Genomic DNA, 22,127 nt, shown 5'->3' on the forward strand with positions numbered 1-22,127 from the left:
GTATCTCTCAAGAGGGGGGGCTCTCTTCTGGTACCAAACCAGCAGCTCGTTAAATACTCTTCGTATTCCCCAGATCCCTAGCTGGGGAATATAGTTCGGAGAATGATGTCCAATCACACGATGGCACTGATGGTACCACCCACGGCAGGGCGATCCTGATGTTCTCTCGCAGCTCGGTCGAGGGAAAGGGAACAGGACCCGGTCACGTTGTCGTCCACGCGGCCTCCAGGTGTGCGCGCACGTGGGTCCGGACTGCGCCCATGTGGAACAGGAAGGCGCCTGCGTGACACGCGAATGCGGGCTGTCTCCCAGCAGGGGTTGAAAGATCTTGTACTGATGACCGGAACGTGGAACCTCTGTCGAAGGCGCGGCTCTCGGGCAATTGTTCAACCCCAGCGCGACAGAAGAGGACAACACTCTGTTCGTCGACCCGATGGCATGTTCGAACACGTGGGGACGCTATTATCGCCGCTGCTTCCGACATTCATGTAGCCACGTTTCTTACAGAGGGCTCATTCACCTTAGCGGTGGTTTTCAGAAAATCCTCCCCCATGTCCAAATTCGCCGAACTCAACCAGCATGAAGAGAGCGCGAGCACAAGAATATCTATTTCTGGATCCCGATTTCACATGGACCAAAATATAAATGAAAGGCTGGCAACCTAAAAGCGAGTTCACCAAGCAAAACGCTTCCTTCGAAAGCCCCTACATATTCGCCGTTTGCCATCGCTGCTTACTGTAAAAAATTCACATTTACGTCTGGCTGCGATAAAAATACGCAGCCGGCCCACGAGACGCATTATAGTTCATGTATTTACAAAACGTATGTGTTTTGAGTTTGTGAACCGAAATCTTGAACTTGCACCTTAAACAAAACTTAAGGACTGCGTTTGTCTGCGGTGTCTCACTATTCGTTGCATTGTCTGTTCATTTGTCAAGCTCTGCAAGCGCTAATGCGGCTGGGATCTGTTAATTACTGCCCAACTGGATCTCTTTACTTCTCAAAATATATTCAGCACCAATCCAGCCTTCACCATTCTTTCGCTCCCTCCTTAATCCCGAATTCCCTTACGGCGCGGTTCAGGTGTCCAACGATATATGAGACAGATACTGCGCCATTTCGTTTTCCCCAAAACCAATTATTATTATTATTGTTATTATTATTATTATTTTATTATTATTATTATCACCATCATCATGATATGTTTTCCCATAAGGGCCCTGGGATTTGCAGTACATAAGGGGGAAGCAATAAAGTACGTTCGTGGTCAAATTTTATGCAATGAAAAAACAAAGCAAAAAGGGAGGCACGGGAACGACGCACAGTTTTAGGGAGCTGTATGTAATGAAAGCACAGTGTGAAACAAAATGGATGAAAAGAGCACCCATATATATTCATGTCCGCATGTGTTTACACAATATTAAAAACAGTGTTTTATTAGCACAACTCACTCAAATAGTATGCCGGCACACAATAAAATGTGATGTATATTTGCGATTTGGTACAAAGTAGAGTTTCAGTTTGATATTTGAGTAAAACAGAAAAAAGGAAGAGAAAAATTTTTGAAGCCCTACCGCTGTTTATCAGTCAATTTAGCAAAGTGGGTTGATATCAAACGCACAAGTTTTGAGTTGTCGCGTTCATGGATGATTGGTTCGGGAATCGAGTTCCATCAATGACTTATAAAATGTAATTGTGGAGCCAGTTGTACGCTGCGCAGTCAGAGGATTAAAAAGCCGATGTGATGCTCGTATGAGTGGTACTAGAGTGGTTCGAATGTCGGGGAGACTGTAATGCAGATTATGAAATAGGCCCAGCCACGATGTCTTTCTTCGATGAGCTAATGAGTCAAAACTAATGGACAATTTGACGGCACTAACGCTAACCCGTTTATCGTAATTTTGACGCATGAAGCGAACCGCCCGATTCTGGATGCTTTCAAGTAATTCAATTAGGTAATTGTGGTTAGGGCTCCATATCGCACAATCATAATCGAGTTTCACAGGAGCTTACGCCTGACAGGCTAGTTTCCGGATATAAATTGGGATAAATAAAGAAACGTACGTTGAACGAAGACAATTGTTTGGGGTGTGTTGGCCGCTAGCTTCGTGATATGCTCAGACCAGTTCAGCTTTCCCACGATAACACCTAGATGCTGGTACGATTGAACACGTGAAATGGTCGTGGAGTTTAATGAGCACGAATATCTAAGCTGGAATGTGTTCGTTGCATTTGGATACTCTTGCATTTTGACACATTCAGTTTAATCAGCCGAGAGCATGGTTCACAAGGTTTCCATTATATCGAGGTTTTTCTGCAGGATTGACTAGTCACAGGTAGTATAGTTACTCAAAAAAAGTACGCAATCATCAACGAAGAGGCGAATTGTGGATACTCGAATAAATAGTGGTGTTCAGAATAATGCTCGGCGTTTCCGTGTTGCAGGGGCAGGCGACGTCTCTTAAAGAAGCCGAAACTTCCGAGTTTCAAAGAAACGCACTTTCACGCCACAAACGCTGATGCTCTAGACAGTTCGCGGGCTCCGTTTCCTGGCACTGTTATCGTTGTTTTATATTTTTGGCTTTCCATTCCTGCTGTGCAAAACTGTAAAGGATAGAAATTGTCATGATGTGTTTTTTTACGTAATTTCTATATCTGAAACTTGTTTCCCGGTGGCCTTATTCTACAGGCAGGTCCTCAATCATTGTTTACTGTCCACGATTTATAGCTGGACCTAAAGGGCATCAGATTTTTCATGTACAATATTGTGCCACTCAAAAAATAAAAAGCCGACATTAAATGTGCTTTCTTTACTAATAGCCGCACACACCTGGCTTCCTTGAATGATACTACACCTAGGAATGCTCGCCTGAAGATCCACGCAAAAACATACGTATTACCAAGACCTAACCTGCGTTTATTTTTCTACATGTGAAAGCGGCTCCCTTCAGGTGATGCCTTCGGCTCGCCTTGATGACAAGCAGCTTCTGGTATTTTAAGTGCCGATATATTTGAAAATCTGCGTCTAAATTAATCTGGTCATATTTGTGACATGAAGACGGCTCTGACGGTGTAGGGTGAATGAACCTGAGGCGCTAATCGTCTTTATTGTGTTAAAGAACAGATCTCTTGGACGTTTCCAAGTTCATGGTACCGAAGGAGTCGAGGCCGCTATGACCAAGTCGAGGAAGCCAATGCGCTATGCTTCAAGTTGGAAAATAAATGTTTTCCTTCTAATTATACCGTGATTGTGATACACTCAAGCGCGTACGTGTATGTCAAACCCGGATATTTCGAAATATTGGCTCTATCGTACACACATAATCTGCAACGAAATTTTTTGTAAAGGTGTTAGAAAGTCCTGTCGTATATCGAACGCGAACTTCGTCGGTCGTTCGATATATCAAACGGCGCGCCGGGGCCGACGCAAATGGGGCTTCTCATAACGACACTCCGGCGATCACTTTTTGCGTGCGCAGACGGGTTGGCTACCGGCCTTGAGCACTTGCTGGCAGCGTTAGCACTGTAAAACCGCGTGACGAGGTAAGCTTGGGATATTCTTGAAGGTGCCCTTCAAACTCTTTCCTTATAAAAGGCCTATAGACAGTCTACAGATTTCTTATAGACTCTATTGCCTTCCTTAAGATATTTCAATTTCTCTGTTCACAGTATATGCACTGTCTATAAATAAAAGTCAACTAATAGTGTATGACCGTAAATCTACAGATTGTCTATATGCTGTCTATTCCCTAGGACTTGTCTATAGCCTGTCTTGATGCATTATAGACAAAAGTCTATGGACAGTCTATAGACTGGCTAAAGAAATTTTTATAAGGAATCGTACCCATTTCCAAGGCAACATCGCTATAATGCGGTGATGGCAACATAACCAAAGCTTTGCGGCCACCCTCGCGTGGCGTGCTTCTCTCGCTTCGTAATCGAGGGCGTTGCTGAAACCAAAAGCACATTAACCTTAATGAGAGACTATACTAGTTATTGTGTGCTGGTAACAGGCTAAGACATAAACTTACATTAGGCAGCGGTTTGTTCAACAGCACCGTCCTCTGCGTTTTCGATGCGAAGCATGTTTGGCCTATAGCAACGCTTTGCAAGGGATGTGCTGTCAGCACTTCGGCGGTTGGCACGTTGCGGTAAGAAGTGCGTCACTAGCGTGGGTGCAATGTATTCATGCCTCAAGGACAGAGATAAGGTTATCCGTTGCCATTTTTTTTTACATATCGAATTCAATGTGCCAAACTGCTTCGTGATCCCATTCGAGTTCGATATATCCGGGCTCGACTGTACTTTGGTAACATAAGTTCAAGTTCGTCTTTATTTACATCAGGACGATTTAGGTTCTCCCGGACAGAAAAGTGAAACAAAATTCACTTGGTGTCCAGGCCCCCTTGAACAAGGCAAAATACAACGAAGAAAGCAGAGCGTGGTTAACAATGAGTGCGATTTACAGGGCAGCTGAAAAAAATGAAAGGCACTGCGCGCATATATTGTTAAAAGACAAAGAAAAGAACATATATGCCCACAAATGTGATCACTGTGATCACATGATCACTATGCTAGCACATTTATTAAGAGAACTGAAAGTCACCGCCTCAAAGCGAAAAGAATGTCACGTGGGCTACTTTTTTCAACAGGTATGCCTCTACTCAGCAGCTTATTTAATACATGTGGAATGACAAAGCATAGCATAGAACATGCGTATTCTGTACGAGAAAGGAACGCACCAGAGTGATTGATTTCGAAATTCATATGTTGGAATGATGGCTTTCAGGTAGGATAGTTCTAGGAACGTATTCCAGTGGTAACGTATACATTTTTTATATCTCAGTGCTAAATGATATTCATATAAGGAAGGTAGATCCAAAATTTTATTCAACAAATAATTCCTTGTGAATCGTAGCCTACATGTCAGTTGGGGCATTTGTAAAGGACGCGAATGCGATGTGCATCGTTGGAACTAAGTCCCTTCTTTTGGTAGACCTCAGGCAGCCGCTTTCCGTCCCTGGTCAACATGGTAATCAGGCCCGGAGCACGGGAGAAGGCCGTCGACCCGTATAGCATGATCGATTGTGTGTCAAATCCTGTGATCAGTCGATTCTGACTCGGCCGTAGCTTGTCGAAGTTTCGCAGTTGTTCTGCATATTGAAGGAAAGTTTCATTTATGAAGAAGAAAGATCAAATTATTACTATATTTTGCTGAAAAATGGTTTATTTTACAGGCCCTGTGTAATACCCCTGTCACACGGGACTTCTTCTCGGCCTTTGCCGTAAAGTTGTCTTATTGTACTAAAGGAGGAAAACCGAAAAGGAGCAGCGACGCTGCTACACGGCAAATCCAAAGGAGCTAGAACGCGGCCTCCGTGAATGCCAAAAGTCACCGCTGTGTGTGAAGCGGCGCTAGTAACATTATGAAATTAAAGCAGACGGTAGCACTTCAGCTAAAAGTGCATTCGTTTATGTTGGAAAAAGTAGCTATCACGATAATAAACGAGCGTTCTGACGGTGAGAAACAGATATTTTGAAACAAAGTTTCTTTTTTTTTTCATCGTTCTCGGTCCGACCACGGTAGGCGCACTTTTCCGTTCGGCTCCTCGTCGTGTTCGAGAAGCTTGCTTTGTTGCTTGTGTCTTTGTGCACACAAGCAAACTCAAAACACGCACACAACAAAGAGCAAACGAAGAAAAAACAGCAAAGCGAGATGCGCAAGCACGTGTGTGTCGATGCGGCTGCCGAAAAGCGTTCAAGTCCTTTCTTAGCAGTGTGAATGTCTTTAGTCATAGCCTCCTCTACCCTTAAGTGCACTGTAACACAAAATTAACCATTAAATAAGATAAATTAGTAATTTTTTACGGTTTCAAAACAAAAATTGCGTCAATTTTTTATTCTTTGAGCTCGCTAGCTGGCGCTGCCGTCTGGGTTGCTCCTTTAAGCAACTTTAAGGCCGCTGACGGCCGCCTTTATTGCTACGGACCTTTATCGCAAAGGTCTCGACGCTTTGCCGTGTAGATGCGCGTCACGCGCCTTTGGGGCAAAGGACCTTAATTTCTAAGGCCTTACAAGTGCCCGTGTGACAGGGGTATAAGAAACTTTTTGTTTTCTTGCAGCAGCAGTAGGGAAACGACGCACAGCTTTCACAGACACACTACACGAAAAAAGACATGGACGGTACTGGAAACGAAACTGACGCAGAGGTCCTTGTCTTTTTTCCGTTACGTTTCTGTGAATAGGTGTGAAAGGAACTCGCCCGTCGACGCGCCTTCTTCAAGTATATAGCAGCGCCGACAAATAGTGGGCACGGAGCCTGGACGACGCTGTTGCAGTGACTAGTTGCGGCACCAAAACTAAAATAGCAATCGGTCCTTCTGTGCAGGATGTCAAATGACATCACGTGCAGCAGACAGGCTTGCCAAACGATCACACCTTTTGAGGTTCACCGGCGTTTCTCAAGCTACATGTTAACCTTCCTTCGATCGTTTCTTTAGACCACCCAATTATTTATAGATAAAAAAATCGGTTTGAACTCCTTGCCATGAGCTTGGATTCAGATGCGTTCTTTGCCCTAGCTTCATCGTTACTATTAGACACATTTAGCATACTGTGTACCATGTTACCGGCAGCGGAGTTCAGGGAGCCCGCGCGCAGCCAATGCGCATGCGCAAATCTTGACGGCACCAGATGGCGTCAGATACCTGGCAGCTGCAGGAAGCTGCGCGTGCGCCTGCGGCATCGGGACCAATCAGCACGTGATCACCGGTTGTAAGCGGGCTCCCGGTACTTCGGTAACGGTAACGGTAACACGATGCACGGTGGGCTAAAGGTGTCTATTAACTCCGCAACGATCTTAGCGCCATCCAGCTACCCGTGTCTCAAGTAGTTCGGTGCATTTAGAAGGCCAGCCAAGGTGGACTCGTGTCCCAGGTTCTGTGAAGCAAACTCCAAGCAGAGTGTCGCAAAATAATGCAAGGCAACGGCTTTGATTTACTTGCGACAGCTGTTCAGGAGGTTTTCTTCGACGCATTCAGTGTCCGCATCGTATACTGCCGCATTTTCCTGCTGACAAGAGAAAGGGTTACGTTACAGGGCCGATAACTACGCCGTTTTGAGATTGTACTGCGTCTATACTTCTCACCCGCGTAGACGTGCGCATTAAGTGGCCACCAGAAGGCGCTAGAGCTGGGACTTGTACTGTCTATTGGCGCGTCACCCGCGTGTGTTCCAGCTCCACTCTATACAGAGCAGTACAGAGCATAAGTGATGGTAAGAGTGTCTCAGACGAAATCCTTACCCTGCGCCACGTTTTCTTCGAAGATGTCCAAGTACTCGTCCCTGTCGGAGCGCGTGTGCTCGTGGATGAAGCCAACGGCGTGCAGAAGCTCGTGTACAATTACGCCTTTGTAGTCGCAGTTATTGCCCAGAGACAGCCTCTGCATTCCTCCCTTGCGACCGATGGACGAGGAGCAGCTGCGTGCCATAGTTCAGAGCGGCTGTTGATCACACGACACTCTCGCATTTAAGGCAACTGACTGCACAAGTCATGCGAAAAGCATGCCGCCAGCCTAGGCGACCAAGCTGGCTCTCGTGCCATCGGAGCACTTGCGAAGCTGAAAAAAGAAAAAAAAGACGGCGCACTCTCACGCCCTGAGCAGAAAGCCCTAGAAAGCCCTACAAAGGAACAAGGCAATCGTGATCCTGCCGGCCGACAAGGGAAATGCTACTGGGGTATTAGATAGGACAGTATATATAGAAAAGTTGTCGACGCTTCTCCAAGACGAAGAAACCTATGCAAAGAGAGGCCGAGACCCGACCAGAAAAATAGGGACTGGACTACCGAAGCTGCTCACAGATGTCTTCAAATACGTCACCCCCGATGGCCAGTACATCTACAAGCATGTCACAATGGCACCGCTCCAGCTATCTACGGCTTACCAAAAGTCCACAAGGAGGGCACACCCCTTCGTACAATTGTGGACTTTACACGATACCCGTAGGACAGGCTCTCCGGTTACCTTCACAGGGTGCTTGCACCTTTAGCGGGAAAGACAGTGTTGCATTTGGGTTGCAAGCCCCAAGGGTAGCGTTGGCCTGGCGGCCTGGGGCAAAGCTGGAAACATCCGAAGGTCCCGGCAAAGGAAGAGTCGACTGGCAACAGAACAACTGGTTTATTCTGGCATCTCAAAAGAGCAGCCGGTCAGGGCGACCACGTTACTCGAAGGAAGGAATCGAAGTCTCTCCTCGGCGTAGTAGTAGTAGTAAGTGGATGAAAGGGGAAGAGGAAAGGAAAATGCACGGGCCTGTGACTGGTGTTAAAACACCACAACCACTGCCGGCGTGCAGATAGAGAGAAGGATAGGTAGGGTTTCAGAAGAAGAAGGAAGAACGCGCGCGCAGGGGCGCGCGGCGTTTTTTCTCCTCGGCGTCCGGGGCAGCGGCGTTTTATACCGTCGGAGTCGAGGGCAAGAGGGAACGGCTTGGGAAGAGGCGCCCGATACGGCGTCGCTTCAACATGTCCAGACGTGACGGGCGCGTCCGCCAGGCCGGCGCCGGTCAGACCTCCTCGCCTCCCAGTTGGGGAGCTTCTCTCCCCGGCTGCCGCGCTTTGACAAGCGTGGGCACCAACATGCACACACACACACACGCACGCACGACGACACGTGGCACTGAAACCTGCCTGGACGCGCTTGGCGGGAGGCGTTGCGGCCGCGATGAACGAAGCCGCGGCGTCCGTTGCATCCGCGCCGGCTATACCGCGCGTCGTAGGCGAGACGTAACAGACCGCCCCGCCGGGAGAAGGAGATCCCGATGGTCAGGGGACTGCATCCGCTGTCCAGAGGGATGTCGCTCGATGATGCTCGTAATCGAAACCGATCGTCCCTCGACGTTGCTGGAGCGCAGCGCACAGAGAAGGCCTCGTTCTCGGGTTCAGGATCACATAGGACACTGCAAAGTCACTTCGGGAGAGTTGCCATTTTTGTGCTCGTTCCCAGCAAGCGTTAGAACTACGCCGAAACACAACCGCTCAGTCAGCAAGCACGAGACAACCCTCACTAAGCTCTGCCAGGCTCTTTCCCCTTTTATACTACTGCCTAGTTCCTTACAGTAGTCAAGCAGCACTCAGAACGCGTCCACAAATTGGAAAATTGCACTAGAAAGCACATAATCACTTTGAAACACTAAACAAAAGCAATATGTTAAAAATCCTGCCTCAGGAAGAAAACATCAGTAACCAACAACTTTGAGGCGGATTCCTACGTTAGGGGCTTCGACTTAAGCCATCGGCGTTACCGTTGAGACTCCCCTTTTTGTAACGCACATCAAAGGAATATTGTTGCAAAGCGAGGCTCCAGCGCAGGAGGCGGCCATTTTTGGGAGAGATGGTCTGCAGCCATTGGAGAGGGCAGTGATCCGTCTCAATGATAAACCTCGAGCCGGCTAGGTAGCATGACAATTTCTGAACGGCCCACACGAGACACGCACACTCTTTCTCGGTGGCGCTGTATGCCTGCTCACGACAGGTCAGCTTACGACTAGCATACAGGACGGGGTGTTCCACTTCTCCATTGTCCCTTTGGCACAGTACAACGCCCATGCGTCGCTCACTAGCATCGCACTGAACAACGAACCCTTTTGTGTAGTCTGGCGATCGTAGCACAGGCTGGCTTGTTAGGGCGCTCTTTAGGGCGCTGAAAGCTCTTTCCTTTGTCTCGCTCCAGACGACTGTTTGGGGCTCTGTTTTTCTTAGAGCATCCGTCAGGGGAGCCGCGATATCGGAGTACCTGGGGATGTACCTCTGATAGTAGCCGGCGACACCTAAGAACGACCGAATATCGGTCTTCGTGCGCGGTTGCGGGAAGTCTCGCACAGCGGCCACCTTTATTTCAGAGGGGCGGCGACGACCCTGTCCAATCACGTGACCGAGGTAGACAACCTCGGCCTGTGCTAATTGGCACTTGGGAGCCTTGATTGTCAAGCCCGCTTCGCGCAGGCGGGTTAGCACTGCCCGCAAGTGTGCCATATGCTCAGACCAGGATGCGGAGAATATCGCTACGTCGTCTAAATACGGTAAAGCGAATTCTTCCTGTCCCCGCAACACTTTGTCCATGAGGCTTGAAAAGCAGTATGGCGCGTTCTTCAAACCAAAACTCAAAACTTTAGGACGGAATGTTCCCATTGGTGAAATGAACGCCGCATACCTACTAGCCTCTTCTGTAAGTGGAACCTGCCAATAACCCCTGACAAGATCTAGGGTGGAAATAAACTGAGCGCTACTAACTTTCTCAAGGCGCTCCTCGATGTTAGGGATCGGATAAATTTGATCCTTAGTGATGGAATTAAGCCTGCGGTAGTCGACGCAAGGACGAGGTTCCTTGCCCGGTACCTCAACTAAAATCAAGGGGGAGGTATAATCACTCTCACCCGCCTCAATAACACCGAGCTGTAGCATTTTCTTTACCTCAGCCTCCATAATATCGCGCTGGCGGGGTGACACCCGGTACGCCTTGGATCGTACTGGCTCTGGGGAGGTAAGTTCTATATCATGAGTAAGGACAGAAGTCCTACCAGGCCTCTCAGAGAACTGACCTTGAAACTCTTGTAAGAGTTGGTGTAGTTCGGTTTTCTGCTCAGGCGACAGCGGTGCTTTAATGATTAAGTCACTAATGACCTGATCAGTGTCTTCCCTGTTCGTCACTGAGCCTAGTCCCGGAAGCTCGACCGGAAGCTCTTCGGGAACGTTTACCATCATACACACCACTGCTTCCCGTTGTCTATAGGGTTTGAGCAGATTACAGTGGTAAACTTGCTGTGCTTTCCGCTTTCCTGGCAGACTCACCACGTAGTTAACATCCGACAGTTTTTGAACAATCCGTGCTGGGCCCTCCCACTGCACGTCGAGTTTGTTTTTTAGCGATGTGCGCAATACCATTACCTCATCGCCCACCTCAAAACGACGGGCCCTGGCTGTCCGATCATAATAAACCTTGGCCCTATGCTGGGCTTTTGCCATTGCTTCACCTGACAACTCCTGTGCCCTTCTTAAGCGTTCGAGGAGACTAAGCACGTACTCGACCACGACTGGGTCGTCGCCCCTGCCTTCCCAAGAGTCTCGAAGCATGCGAAGCGGAGACCGCAGCGAGCGACCGTACACCAGCTCAGCTGGCGAAAACCCCGTAGCCGCATGCGGCGCGGTCCTTAATGCAAACATCACCCCAGGCAGACACAGCTCCCAATCACTTTGTTGCTCAAAACACAATGCTCTCAACACGCGCTTCATGACGGAGTGGAGCTTCTCAACGGAATTCGACTGTGGGTGGTACACTGAGCTGTGTAACAGCTTTACCCCACACCTTTCGAGAAAGGCTGTCGTCAAAGCGCTAGTAAACACTGTGCCCTGATCTGACTGGATTTCCGCAGGAAAACCAACTCGCGCAAATATGGACAGTAGTGCATTGACTATCTCAACTGAGCTGAGTTCTTTAAGCGGCACTGCTTCAGGGAACTTTGTCGCTGGGCAGATCACAGTCAAAATGTGTCTGTACCCCGTGGCTGTTACCGGCAGAGGTCCCACTGTATCAATAACGAGCCGTCTAAAAGGCTCCGTAATGATAGGCACCAACTTCAACGGCGCCCTCGATTTGTCCCCTGGTTTGCCAACCCGCTGACAGGTGTCACACGTCCTCACAAAGGTTTCTACGTCACGAAAACACCCTGGCCAATAGTACTCTTGCAAGAGACGGTCCTTAGTCTTCTTAACTCCTAGGTGTCCGGACCACGAACCGCCATGCGACAAGCGCAACAGATCCTGACGGTAGCACTGAGGCACGATCAGCTGATCGAACTCGACTCCCCTGCGGTCTAGATACTTCCGGTACAAGACCCCACCTCTTTCCACAAAACGAACATTTTTCTTGGCGATACCTTCCTTGACATTGCAGCGCATGTTTTCTAGGCTGCCATCCTTTTTTTGCTCGGCTATCAAAGCCGACCGGCTGACTTTTAGCAACCTATTAAGTCCATCGGACGTAGGCGCGATGAGCAAATCTGCAGATAGCTCTTCTAACTTTCCCGTGTCGGGCGTTTCCTCTCCAGTACCTGGTGCCTTAAGCGCTACAGGCTCAATTTTATTCAGTTCGGACGTGCTCTGAATATCAGCTTGCTGCGCCTCCGACCCTTTCTCAGTGTTCGACAACGTCGGCCCCGCAACTACCGCCTTTGCAGCGAGCTCCCGAACTCTCGATCTGGTTAAGGCCTGAACGCTAGCCTCACCAAACAAAAGGCCCTTCTCGCGCAGGAGGTGATCGGACCGGTTCGAAAATAGGTACGGGTACTGGGGGGGGGGCAGCATAGATGACACTGCGGCCTCCGTCTCAATTGCTCCGAAAGGTCCTTCAATAACCACTTTTGCTACGGGCAGACACACGCTGTGAGCTTCCACGGCTTGCTTGATCCATGCGCACTCGCCCGTGAACATATCGGGTTCTACGTAAGAGGGGTGAACTACATCCATTGTAGCTGCGGAATCACGAAGCACTCGGCACTCTTTCCCGTTCACGAGGAAGTCTCGCATGTAAGGCTCGAGAAGCTTCATGTTCTCGTCAGTGCTACATAATGACAAACACACGACTTCTCTTTTTGTTTCTGGACACTGCGCCGAAAAGTGACCCGGCTTCTGGCACGTATAACACACGCGCGCTTGCCTCCTCTCGAACCGCTTTCTGCGTTCGGCTTCGGCTGCCGCCGTCTCCTTACGTTCGGTCGGACTGCTTTCACTCGCATCCGCACTACGTGTGTCCCCCCTTGCTCTCATGGGTGTGAACTTCGGCCTCTCAGACTTGGAGCCAAATTCACCCTTTTGACCGTCCTTAGCTCCGCGAGCCCGACGCGTCACAAACTCCTCGGCTAGCTCGGCGGCTTTAGCCACTGTACTAACGTCTGGCCTATCCAAGACCCAGTACCGCACGTTCTCAGGTAACCGACTGTAAAACTGTTCCAGCCCGAAACACTGCAGAATTTTCTCGTGGTCACCAAACGCTTTCTCTTCTTTGAGCCACTCCTGCATGTTTGACATAAGCCTGTAGGCAAACTCTGTATATGACTCATTTCTGCCTTTTTCATTTTCCCGAAACTTCCGACGGAACGCCTCCGCTGACAGCCTGTACTTTTTTAGCAGACTCGATTTCACTTGGTCGAAATCCTCTGCCTCCCCTCTCTTCAAGCGAGCGACTACGTCGGCCGCCTCGCCGGGTAACAAAGTGAGCAAGCGCTGTGGCCACGTTTCCCGAGAGAACCCCTGCTTCTCGCACGTTCGCTCAAAGTTAACCAGGAACAAACCAATGTCCTCTCCAAGCTTAAACGGCCGCATCAGGTCAGTCATTTTGAACGATACTCGTTCTCCTGCACCGTGTGCCTGACTTCCATTACGAGCGCGTTCCATCTCTACCTCGAGACGCTTCATTTCCAAAGCGCGCTCTTCTTTCTCTTTTTGCTCTTTACGTTCGCGCTCCTCTTTCTCTTTTTGTTCTTTACGTTCGCGCTCGTCTTTTTCTTTTTGTTCCCTCTCCTCAATGGTCTCAAGGCATTCCGACAGCTCGTCATCCTCAGCCTCCAACTCAAGAATCGCCCTTAGCAGTTCTGGTTTTCTGAGTTTGTCTGAGACATCAAGACCCAACTCTCTTGCAAGCTCCAGCAATTTCGGTTTGCGCAACGACTTCAAATCCATGGCTGCTCCGAATGCTGCTTTCTCTACTGCCTACTATTGTCTTGCCGCAAACTAACCCGGCAGCAACGACAACCACAATTACCAGCTCTGTTTCTGACACTAACAAAAGCCTGGCAATACTCAGAAGAAGAAAGTCCCGCACTCACCAAACCTCGCAGCCAAGAATTCAGCGCAGTCGTTCCGCTGCAGGCAACCAGTCATCACACAGGGCTCGTTGCACTGCTCCCGGATGGTCGTTGTGCTGCTCAGCATACAGTTGAACGCATATCTTCGCTGCTGGCCTCCGTTGTCGGGATCTCACCGCTGGCAACCAGTTGTTGCATTTGGGTTGCAAGCCCCAAGGGTAGCGTTGGCCTGGCGGCCTGGGGCAAAGCTGGAAACATCCGAAGGTCCCGGCAAAGGATGAGTCGACTGGCAACAGAACAACTGGTTTATTCTGGCATCTCAAAAGAGCAGCCGGTCAGGGCGACCACGTTACTCGAAGGAAGGAATCGAAGTCTCTCCTCGGCGTAGTAGTAGTAAGTGGATGAAAGGGGAAGAGGAAAGGAAAATGCACGGGCCTGTGACTGGTGTTAAAACACCACAACCACTGCCGGCGTGCAGATAGAGAGAAGGATAGGTAGGGTTTCAGAAAAAGAAGGAAGAACGCGCGCGCAGGGGCGCGCGCGCTCCTCTCTCCTCGGCGTCCGGGGCAGCGGCGTTTTATACCGTCGGAGTCGAGGGCAAGAGGGAACGGCTTGGGAAGAGGCGCCCGATACGGCGTCGCTTCAACATGTCCAGACGTGACGGGCGCGTCCGCCAGGCCGGCGCCGGTCAGACCTCCTCGCCTCCCAGTTGGGGAGCTCCTCTCCCCGGCTGCCGCGCTTTGACAAGCGTGGGCACCAACATGCACACACACACACACGCACGCACGACGACACGTGGCACTGAAACCTGCCTGGACGCGCTTGGCGGGAGGCGTTGCGGCCGCGATGAACGAAGCCGCGGCGTCCGTTGCATCCGCGCCGGCTATACCGCGCGTCGTAGGCGAGACGTAACAACAGCTACGCATGTCCGGGACGCGGCCGACTTTGTCGGGAAGCGAAAGGATGTCCCTGTTGACGACAGCCAAATCATGGTCTTGTTCGATGTGAAGTCACTGTTCACATCTGTGCCTGTGAATTTTGCGGTCAGTGTTGCAAGAAAGCCCTGAACGAAAACGAGATTTTGCCTGAGTGAACCCCGATTAAAGCCGACCACCGCTGCCGTCTCTTGAAATTCTGCCTCTCCGATACATACTTCACCTTCAACAAGACTTTTTACAGACAAATTTTCGGAACAGCCTCAGTTTCTGTTGTATGTGCTAACCTTGCCTTAGGATCCATAGAATCCTCAGCGCTTTCCTCATTCGACCCCCCACCGCATTTTTTTGCACGTTATGTCGATGACTTTCTGCATCGTCAACCGGCAAGACGTACAAAGGTTTCTCTCACTTCTCAACACGTTACAGCAGAGTATCCAGTTCACCTCAGAGGAAGAACGCACAGCCTCGTGGAACGCACAGCCCACTCTGTGGAAACCAAGGCTTATCGCGAGCCCACTCACAACAAAAGGTACCTAAACTTTCAATCATCCAATTCCATCGGGCACAAGCGCTCAATCGCTTCGGCTCTGTTCAACCGCGCTCTTAAAATATGATCAAGTCCAAAGCTTAGAGCAGCAGAAATAAAGCAGGCCAGGCAAGACCTGATACGGAACGGCTATCCAGCGCAAATACTATGGTCACAGGAACAGCGCGCCTCTGCCGCGCCAAACCAAATTGTGACATGCACAAAGAAGCTGGTGCCGGTACCGCATGCCAGTGGCGTGAGAGAAAACCTTGCTCGAATTTTTTGTAGCGTGAGCTACACTGGCCGAGGTTGAGCAGTTTCGCGTGGCTCCTGGACAGCCGTGCTGCGCATGCGCGAGGAGCAGTGACGTCACACGGCGCACAGCTGGCGCGCCGGCTGAGGACGTGAAGCATCAGTTACACCGTCCTCAGCCGACGGCCTCTTCTCCTGATCGGGCTTAGGCTTCGGCCGAGCCTGGGAGGGGATAGGGAGACCACCATCTGCCGGAAATAAAGCTTTTCTGGACTGGACTGGCGCGCCGGAGCCGCCGCAGCGCGCGCCTCGCTGGTCGGCGCATTTGGCAGACGCACTGGCGCCGGCGCGTGCCCAGATGTGCGCCTCCGTTGCGCAGTAGCCAAGTCGGACGCTGCGCCGGAACCGCTTGATAGCGCCTCTCATTTTGTGCGCATGCGCAGAGGTATCAGTGGGGGGTATACATATAGCGGGGAGTTTGCCAGTGTGGTATAGCCATGGAGAAGGAGAGCGAAATTGCTGCTCACGCTACGTATATCCTGGCATAGCCGAGTTGAGCCACTGCTAAATTTTTCTGACTATGACGTTCGCGTGGCCCACGTCCCTTCAAGTAAACTTCGGCAACGTCTCTTACAGGTCAAGAACTCTATAGTGACCCAGCTATCTATCCAGGGGTTGTCTACAAGATCCCCTATCGTAATTGTGCCTTTTCATACATCGATGAAACCGGAAAATTTAAGACGAGGCTCAAGCAACACCAAAATGACGTCGCCCAAGGCAGAACTCGCTCGAACGCTTTAGCGCAACACCATCAGGACACTGGCTATGCCATCAACTGGGACGCGGCACGTGTGATTGTAAAGGAAAAATCATTGCCAAAACGCCTACTCACGGAATCACTGTACATCAGTCAACACAAGATACGATTAACCGGACCGGTGGCAATCTCCCAGAGATATACCTCCGCTCTTTTCTCGAAAATCGCCTACATATAGCTGTTTTCCCGTCCTTCGCTTCATTATGATCAAGGCACCCGTACGGGCGTCGAAACGTAAATCAATGTTTCTTTACATCTTTGGCGAGTGAATGTTTTTGACAGGTAGGCATGAATTTTCCTCGCCAGACGGGATTGCATCGAACCCTCGACTTCAAGGCAACAAAGGAAATGTAATGTTCTTTCACATTAGCAGCGAATATTAGGCTTTCATGTTATGCTTGGGTAAAATGTTGACGTAGTCGGTGACGTACATGTTTTGTGTTGGCTTTGAAACGTGGTGAAAATGAGGCTCAGTGGAAACGGGCGAAAGGGCAGAGGCTGGATTGTACACTTTGTGTTGACCTTCCTTCGTAACATATTTAATCCTCATCTCAATGAGAAATATATATTCATAAATTATTAAAAATTCACTTATGGTTACGATACTCGGTAATGCGGCATTTGAGCCCAGGTCTTGACATGCCACTTCCGAGTGACAACAGTGACATCCGAGGGATGTCCCTTGGAAATCTTGAAAGGATATGCGGTTATCGCTAGGACGTGCTGTGAAACTCCCGCGGACCCCCCTCGCATATCTTTTCCGCCGCAGTTTCTGTATCCCACAAAGGTCCGCAGGAAATCCCTGTGGATTTTCATAGGCCTTGATGAGCACATATTTGTCGTCGGTCAAATAATGTGAAAACGCGTGAAATAATGTGAAAGCTGCCACCGCTGGAAGTTGGCGTGTTACGCTGTCAGCCACCCTCCGGGATCTTCCCGTGGCCGCCACCTTCTGGGTGTCCATTACTGCGCTCTCTCCGTGGCAGGTGGCCTTTCGCTCTGCTACCACCTGCCATGGTTGACAGGTGGCATGTCGTGCCGACTACACCGACCACGCCGACGACTATGACGCGGAATCCATGAACGGGCACCTAAGGTGCCGCGCTCTAATGAAAAAAAACACACGCTTACTCCTTATGGTCCGTCTTACGTACTGCATCCTATAGACAATGAATGGGCGGGAACACGTTAACGGGAATACGTTAACGGAAAGGCCAGCCATGCGCCGCACAGCCATTGGAATGATTAAATTCTACGCCTGTATCGCTGTGTAGGTTGAAATTAAACCTTTTTCGCACTCCGTGTATATCTCGCAACTCTCGGAAGTTTTGGTGCACAATCAGTACCATTTCTGCCAAAGTTTAGAATGCCCATTTCGTACTGTTCTTATAGTGTTTAAAGATTTGGTGAAGGTCTACCGTACGTGACATTATTTCGCCTAATAACTGTTTACAGTAATGTGAAATATGGTCACATGAAGAAAGCCAACAGCCACGGAAACTAAGCAAAGCATGGGGAAGGTTTCTTTTATTTGTGGTGTTGATCAATGAAAAATTAGTTGTGCAATAACTTTATCGGTTAAAATTAATAATAATTATTGAACTGACAGTTATTCAGTTATAAGAACCTGATATATTCAGAGGTTGCAAAGGTTAAATAATAGGCGACCAGCCGTGACTTATATAATCAGACAACCTCAGTAATTAAAGCTTTTTCTTATGCGTATAGATCTTTGCAGTCATAGGGAATGTAAGGTACGGCCCATGCTCCGGAAAAACAATTCATGGAAACACCAACAATTACTCTGTGTTTTGCAATGAGATAGCGTTAGAAGCTGTTGATGCCGTAACAGGAAGTTACGTTATTGTGTGCGTCATGGAAGCGGCACGGCGCTCGCACCATCCAGAGTTGTCAACGAGAAGACAGACAACGGATGTAGGAAATACGTAGCCTGCTGCAGAGGTGCGAACACAATTTCGCCGCTGTCAAAACTGCTCTAGGCAAAAGCCGCTGCTCCTGAATGCGCATTGTGACGTGCAGCCTCGCGATTTTGGCGCGCAAGTGCTATATCACGGAGTCGAACCCAACGAAGAAACTTGCGGAGTCCCTCACTTTGAGGGTGCAGAAATGAAATAAATATTGCGCCGACTGGGTTCCAAACCCGCGGCGGTGCGAACAGATCAGATCAGCTACTGCTCGACAGCGCTATGCTATCCTCGCAGCACCCCTCGTGTTACACTACAACACACTCTCACACTGCACATTGCGCATCATCATCTTCGTCAACTTCCATCTGTGGCACGAACAATTCGGGTAAGTTTAACCTCGATGAGAGCTTAACCTGAATCTAAACTCGTTGAAAGACGTGCCGACGACCCAGCAAAGAAAAACCATGATCCAACAAGGCTAGACACATGCTTTCGCAACCATTTCTTTTCTTTGTCACTTTTTGTGAACGAAGCTTGTGGGCACAAAGCAGACGATGTTTTCAGGCAGCGTCCCCAAGACGTGCTTCCTGTGTTCAACCGCCACATGTTTGCCAGCTCGTACATTCATCTTTGCAGCCTCGTACTTCTCGGCTACGTTCAACGCACGAGAGGCGTTTCGAAGTGCTTGGCACGCGTCCCACCTGCTGACGACAAAGGTAGTGCGAGGCACATGCAAGGAGCAGTCACGTGATCGCGTGCACCGGCTGAAGCCACGCAGAGGAGGTTGTCTAACCATGGCAGTAACAGCTCTCGCTGCAAAATTGCGTAATACTTAACTTTTCCTTGCAAACACTCGCCTCCTCTGTAGCCTTGAATAACAATCCATTTTCGTATATCAGGGTGATGCGACATGCAACACGCGAACAATAAAAGTTGGCTAAATGTTTGCCGCAATAATAGTCCGAAACACTTCCCTCAAACGGTATCGACAGTCGCTCTTACTCTGATCCCTTGTAGATTAGGACGTAGTCATTGTCGTCCTTTGTGCGGTTCACAAAGCGCAGGCAGGTGACGGCTTCAATCGATCCCATCCCTCTCCGGATGTGGTGGGCTATGTCGGCTGTCGAAAGAAAGATGCGAAACGTGTTAGCGGCTCGCTGTGCGCGTTCCGGAGAGAAAGCAGTCGTGAAGGTCACTCTCTAACTACTTGATACATTCTGAAGTGTAAAGCCGGCCTTAAACGTTATGACGTATAATTTGATTGCTAATTGTATGCTGGCCGCTATGAATAGCTGCTAACGAGCGTAGCCTTGATTACCAGTACATCGCAAGCGATGCGACCTCACAGAGCGGACAGTGTGACACGAAAACGTTTTGAGAATGGGACAGTACAAGAAGGCTCCTAGTTTTTTGCCCCATCATGAAACGTGCTGTCTGTGTGTGTGTGTGTGTTGGATTATCATGCGTGCGATCCTTCATGCCGTGTCAGTTATCCTGTCCCAACAACTCGCCCAAAGCTCTGTCGTAACAGTCTGAGCATAAGTTTCTTCTTGTTCCGCAATTTTCAACGTGCACGACTACATACACGTTCTCAAATAATGCTGCCTCCTATTAACGCGTTCACTCACCTGAACTTTTGTCAGTGGAGTAAGGAATGATACCCTTAGGCCAGAGCTTCGCTGCTATAGGAACAACCGTCCTCTGCACAAATTAACGAGTTGCAGCAAGGTTTTGTAATTAACATCATGGCGATTTGGCCAGCCAAGGGTGGAGCGTGAAGGATCACCGATGCCATAGTCAAACGGGGCAAAATTGAGAGCGAGATTGAGCAGCATAATCGCGGCGGCAATCAGATTCACAGCTCTACAACTGCCATGCGCAAGCGTATAAGCGCAGCTTTATCGACACTCGCCAATGTTTTAAACCAGCACACGCATCAGTGCAATCACGCCTGGTATAAGTGAATTGCTGGAATAGTTTCAAAATTTAAGAGCACTTCAAAGTTCACGAACACGAAGCGGGGTAGGGAGGAGGCAGTGCGGCAATTTCGCGTGAATGCCTCGCACACAAAATCAATATAATGAATAGGGCTGCCCGTTAATGTGTGCGGGTAGCAAGAATGGCAAATAGACGGTAACAAGAATATCACCATTTTCCATGTTTTTAAAAATTTTATTTGCGTTGTTTACGATGGAGAGAACAGAGAACAGAGAAATAGAGAACAAAAAGAAGCGTGGAAAAAGAGACGACATGAAAGGAAGTGAGAAAGAGAGATAGATAAAAAGACAGAACGAAGGGAAGAAAGGGCGAAAAAACTGAAGGAACGGAACATCCAACAACCCGAGCTCTTGCATGAATAGCTTGCAGGCAACGGCTAGGATTTTATGCTGCGAGCTTAAATCAATTCGATGAGTTGGAGCGGCCTTCATTCTTTTCATTTTGCGGCATTTTAGGACTATTCGCCGTGAGCTTGAGACTTAATGGCGGGCACACCTGGCCCACGTCTTTGTGCCGAGATGGGAAGCACTGCTAAACTCCTGGCGCGTAAAAAGTAAGGTGTCTTACGTCTTCCGAGATCCCTTCGGGCACAACAATATCTCCTTCGAAACGCCCCTCTTCTTCCATAATGCGGCTTCCTGGGTGAAAAGCAGAAAGAAGACGTCAGCAAAAGGTCGTCCTAAGTTTCTTCCCTTCCAAGGCGTCCGAGTTAACAGTACGCTTTTAAAGAGCCCTCCTGATCTCGAATTACATAAATACCTAAACGCAAGCGCCTTCCCTGCCTGTCTTATCTCTTAAAAGCAAAATAATATTTTTCAGCCTCTTCAGCAGGTACAACAGATCGCACATTTATGTCGCAGTCAAAACAGTCACATGTCGTCAGACTTGACCAAAAGGTGAGTTTATCAGTGTGAGTCAGAATATAAGAGGGATATTTTTTACTACGAAAGTAGACTGTTGTCTTCTCTGCCAGATCTGTCCTGGCGTGTATTTTTTGACTGTGTTTTTTTCGCATTGCGGTAACATTTCTTTAAGGCACCTAGCACTTAGGGAGTTTGGCATCAGTAATCGCCGAATTCCTGACCTCGTAAATTTCAGCCTATCCAGTCAAGAGGGTCCGTTTGCACAGACAGTAATAACGTGCTAAATTATTTTTCCTTTTTGCTTAAATATACGATATTTTACCATAAAAGAATGTGTCTATTTTCAGTATGAGGCATACAAGCGTTTTTCATACGCTTAGATGCAACACTCTGCGCATTACCGTAAGGGAACACGTTACCTGTGTTCGACTCATGAGCGGAGGGAGCTGCCAGCACTTCACACACCACTGATGCCAGGAAGAGGAGCCGCACCCATGATGCCGACTGGAAAAGCATGCTGCCAATTCTGGTCTGTGGTCCCCGAAGAACTAACTCTATTCCTAGTGCCGCCGCTGTGCCAGGATCCTCCTTGCAAGCGCTTGGAAGCTTTCGAGCAGAGCATTTATATATGGCAGCCAAAATCGTCCGCGTCCCATTTTTTTTCAGGATGTTTTTTTATGACTGCGGCGACAGCGATAATTGGCAGATAAATGATGCCATATGCCGTTCCCTTCACATGCTGTGCACATGCACTGGCAGTTGCAATAGACACTTTGTAGAAGTCGCTATCGGTCATTAGCGGTGCTATAACTGACAGCGCAGTGACCGGTCGTATCGTTCATACCGTATGGCATTATCCACTACGATAAATGATGTGTTGCAATATGCATACTTGACTATAACAATGCAAAGCTACCTTGTCTGGAGGTTCGTGAGCTAAATAACTTG

The 22,127-nt window shown here is 49.0% G+C and overlaps 1 protein-coding gene across 1 annotated transcript; it reads right to left on the bottom strand.

Annotated features, from left to right (window-relative positions):
* Positions 1–4,868: 4,868 nt before the first annotated feature.
* LOC144108041 (astacin-like metalloprotease toxin 5) lies at positions 4,869–21,788 on the bottom strand. Its single transcript, XM_077641323.1, has 6 exons — positions 21,599–21,788; positions 20,884–20,954; positions 19,947–20,019; positions 19,321–19,438; positions 7,304–7,479; positions 4,869–5,153 (listed from the first exon to the last, which is right to left on the bottom strand). The coding sequence occupies exons 1-6, from the start codon at positions 21,693–21,695 to the stop codon at positions 4,927–4,929; spliced, it is 762 nt and encodes a 253-aa protein (XP_077497449.1). The 5' UTR covers positions 21,696–21,788; the 3' UTR covers positions 4,869–4,926.
* Between the last annotated feature and the right edge of the window lie 339 nt (positions 21,789–22,127).

The sequence above is a fragment of the Amblyomma americanum genome, chromosome 10 (genome assembly GCF_052857255.1).
Source record: "Amblyomma americanum isolate KBUSLIRL-KWMA chromosome 10, ASM5285725v1, whole genome shotgun sequence".
NCBI lineage: Eukaryota > Metazoa > Arthropoda > Arachnida > Ixodida > Ixodidae > Amblyomma > Amblyomma americanum.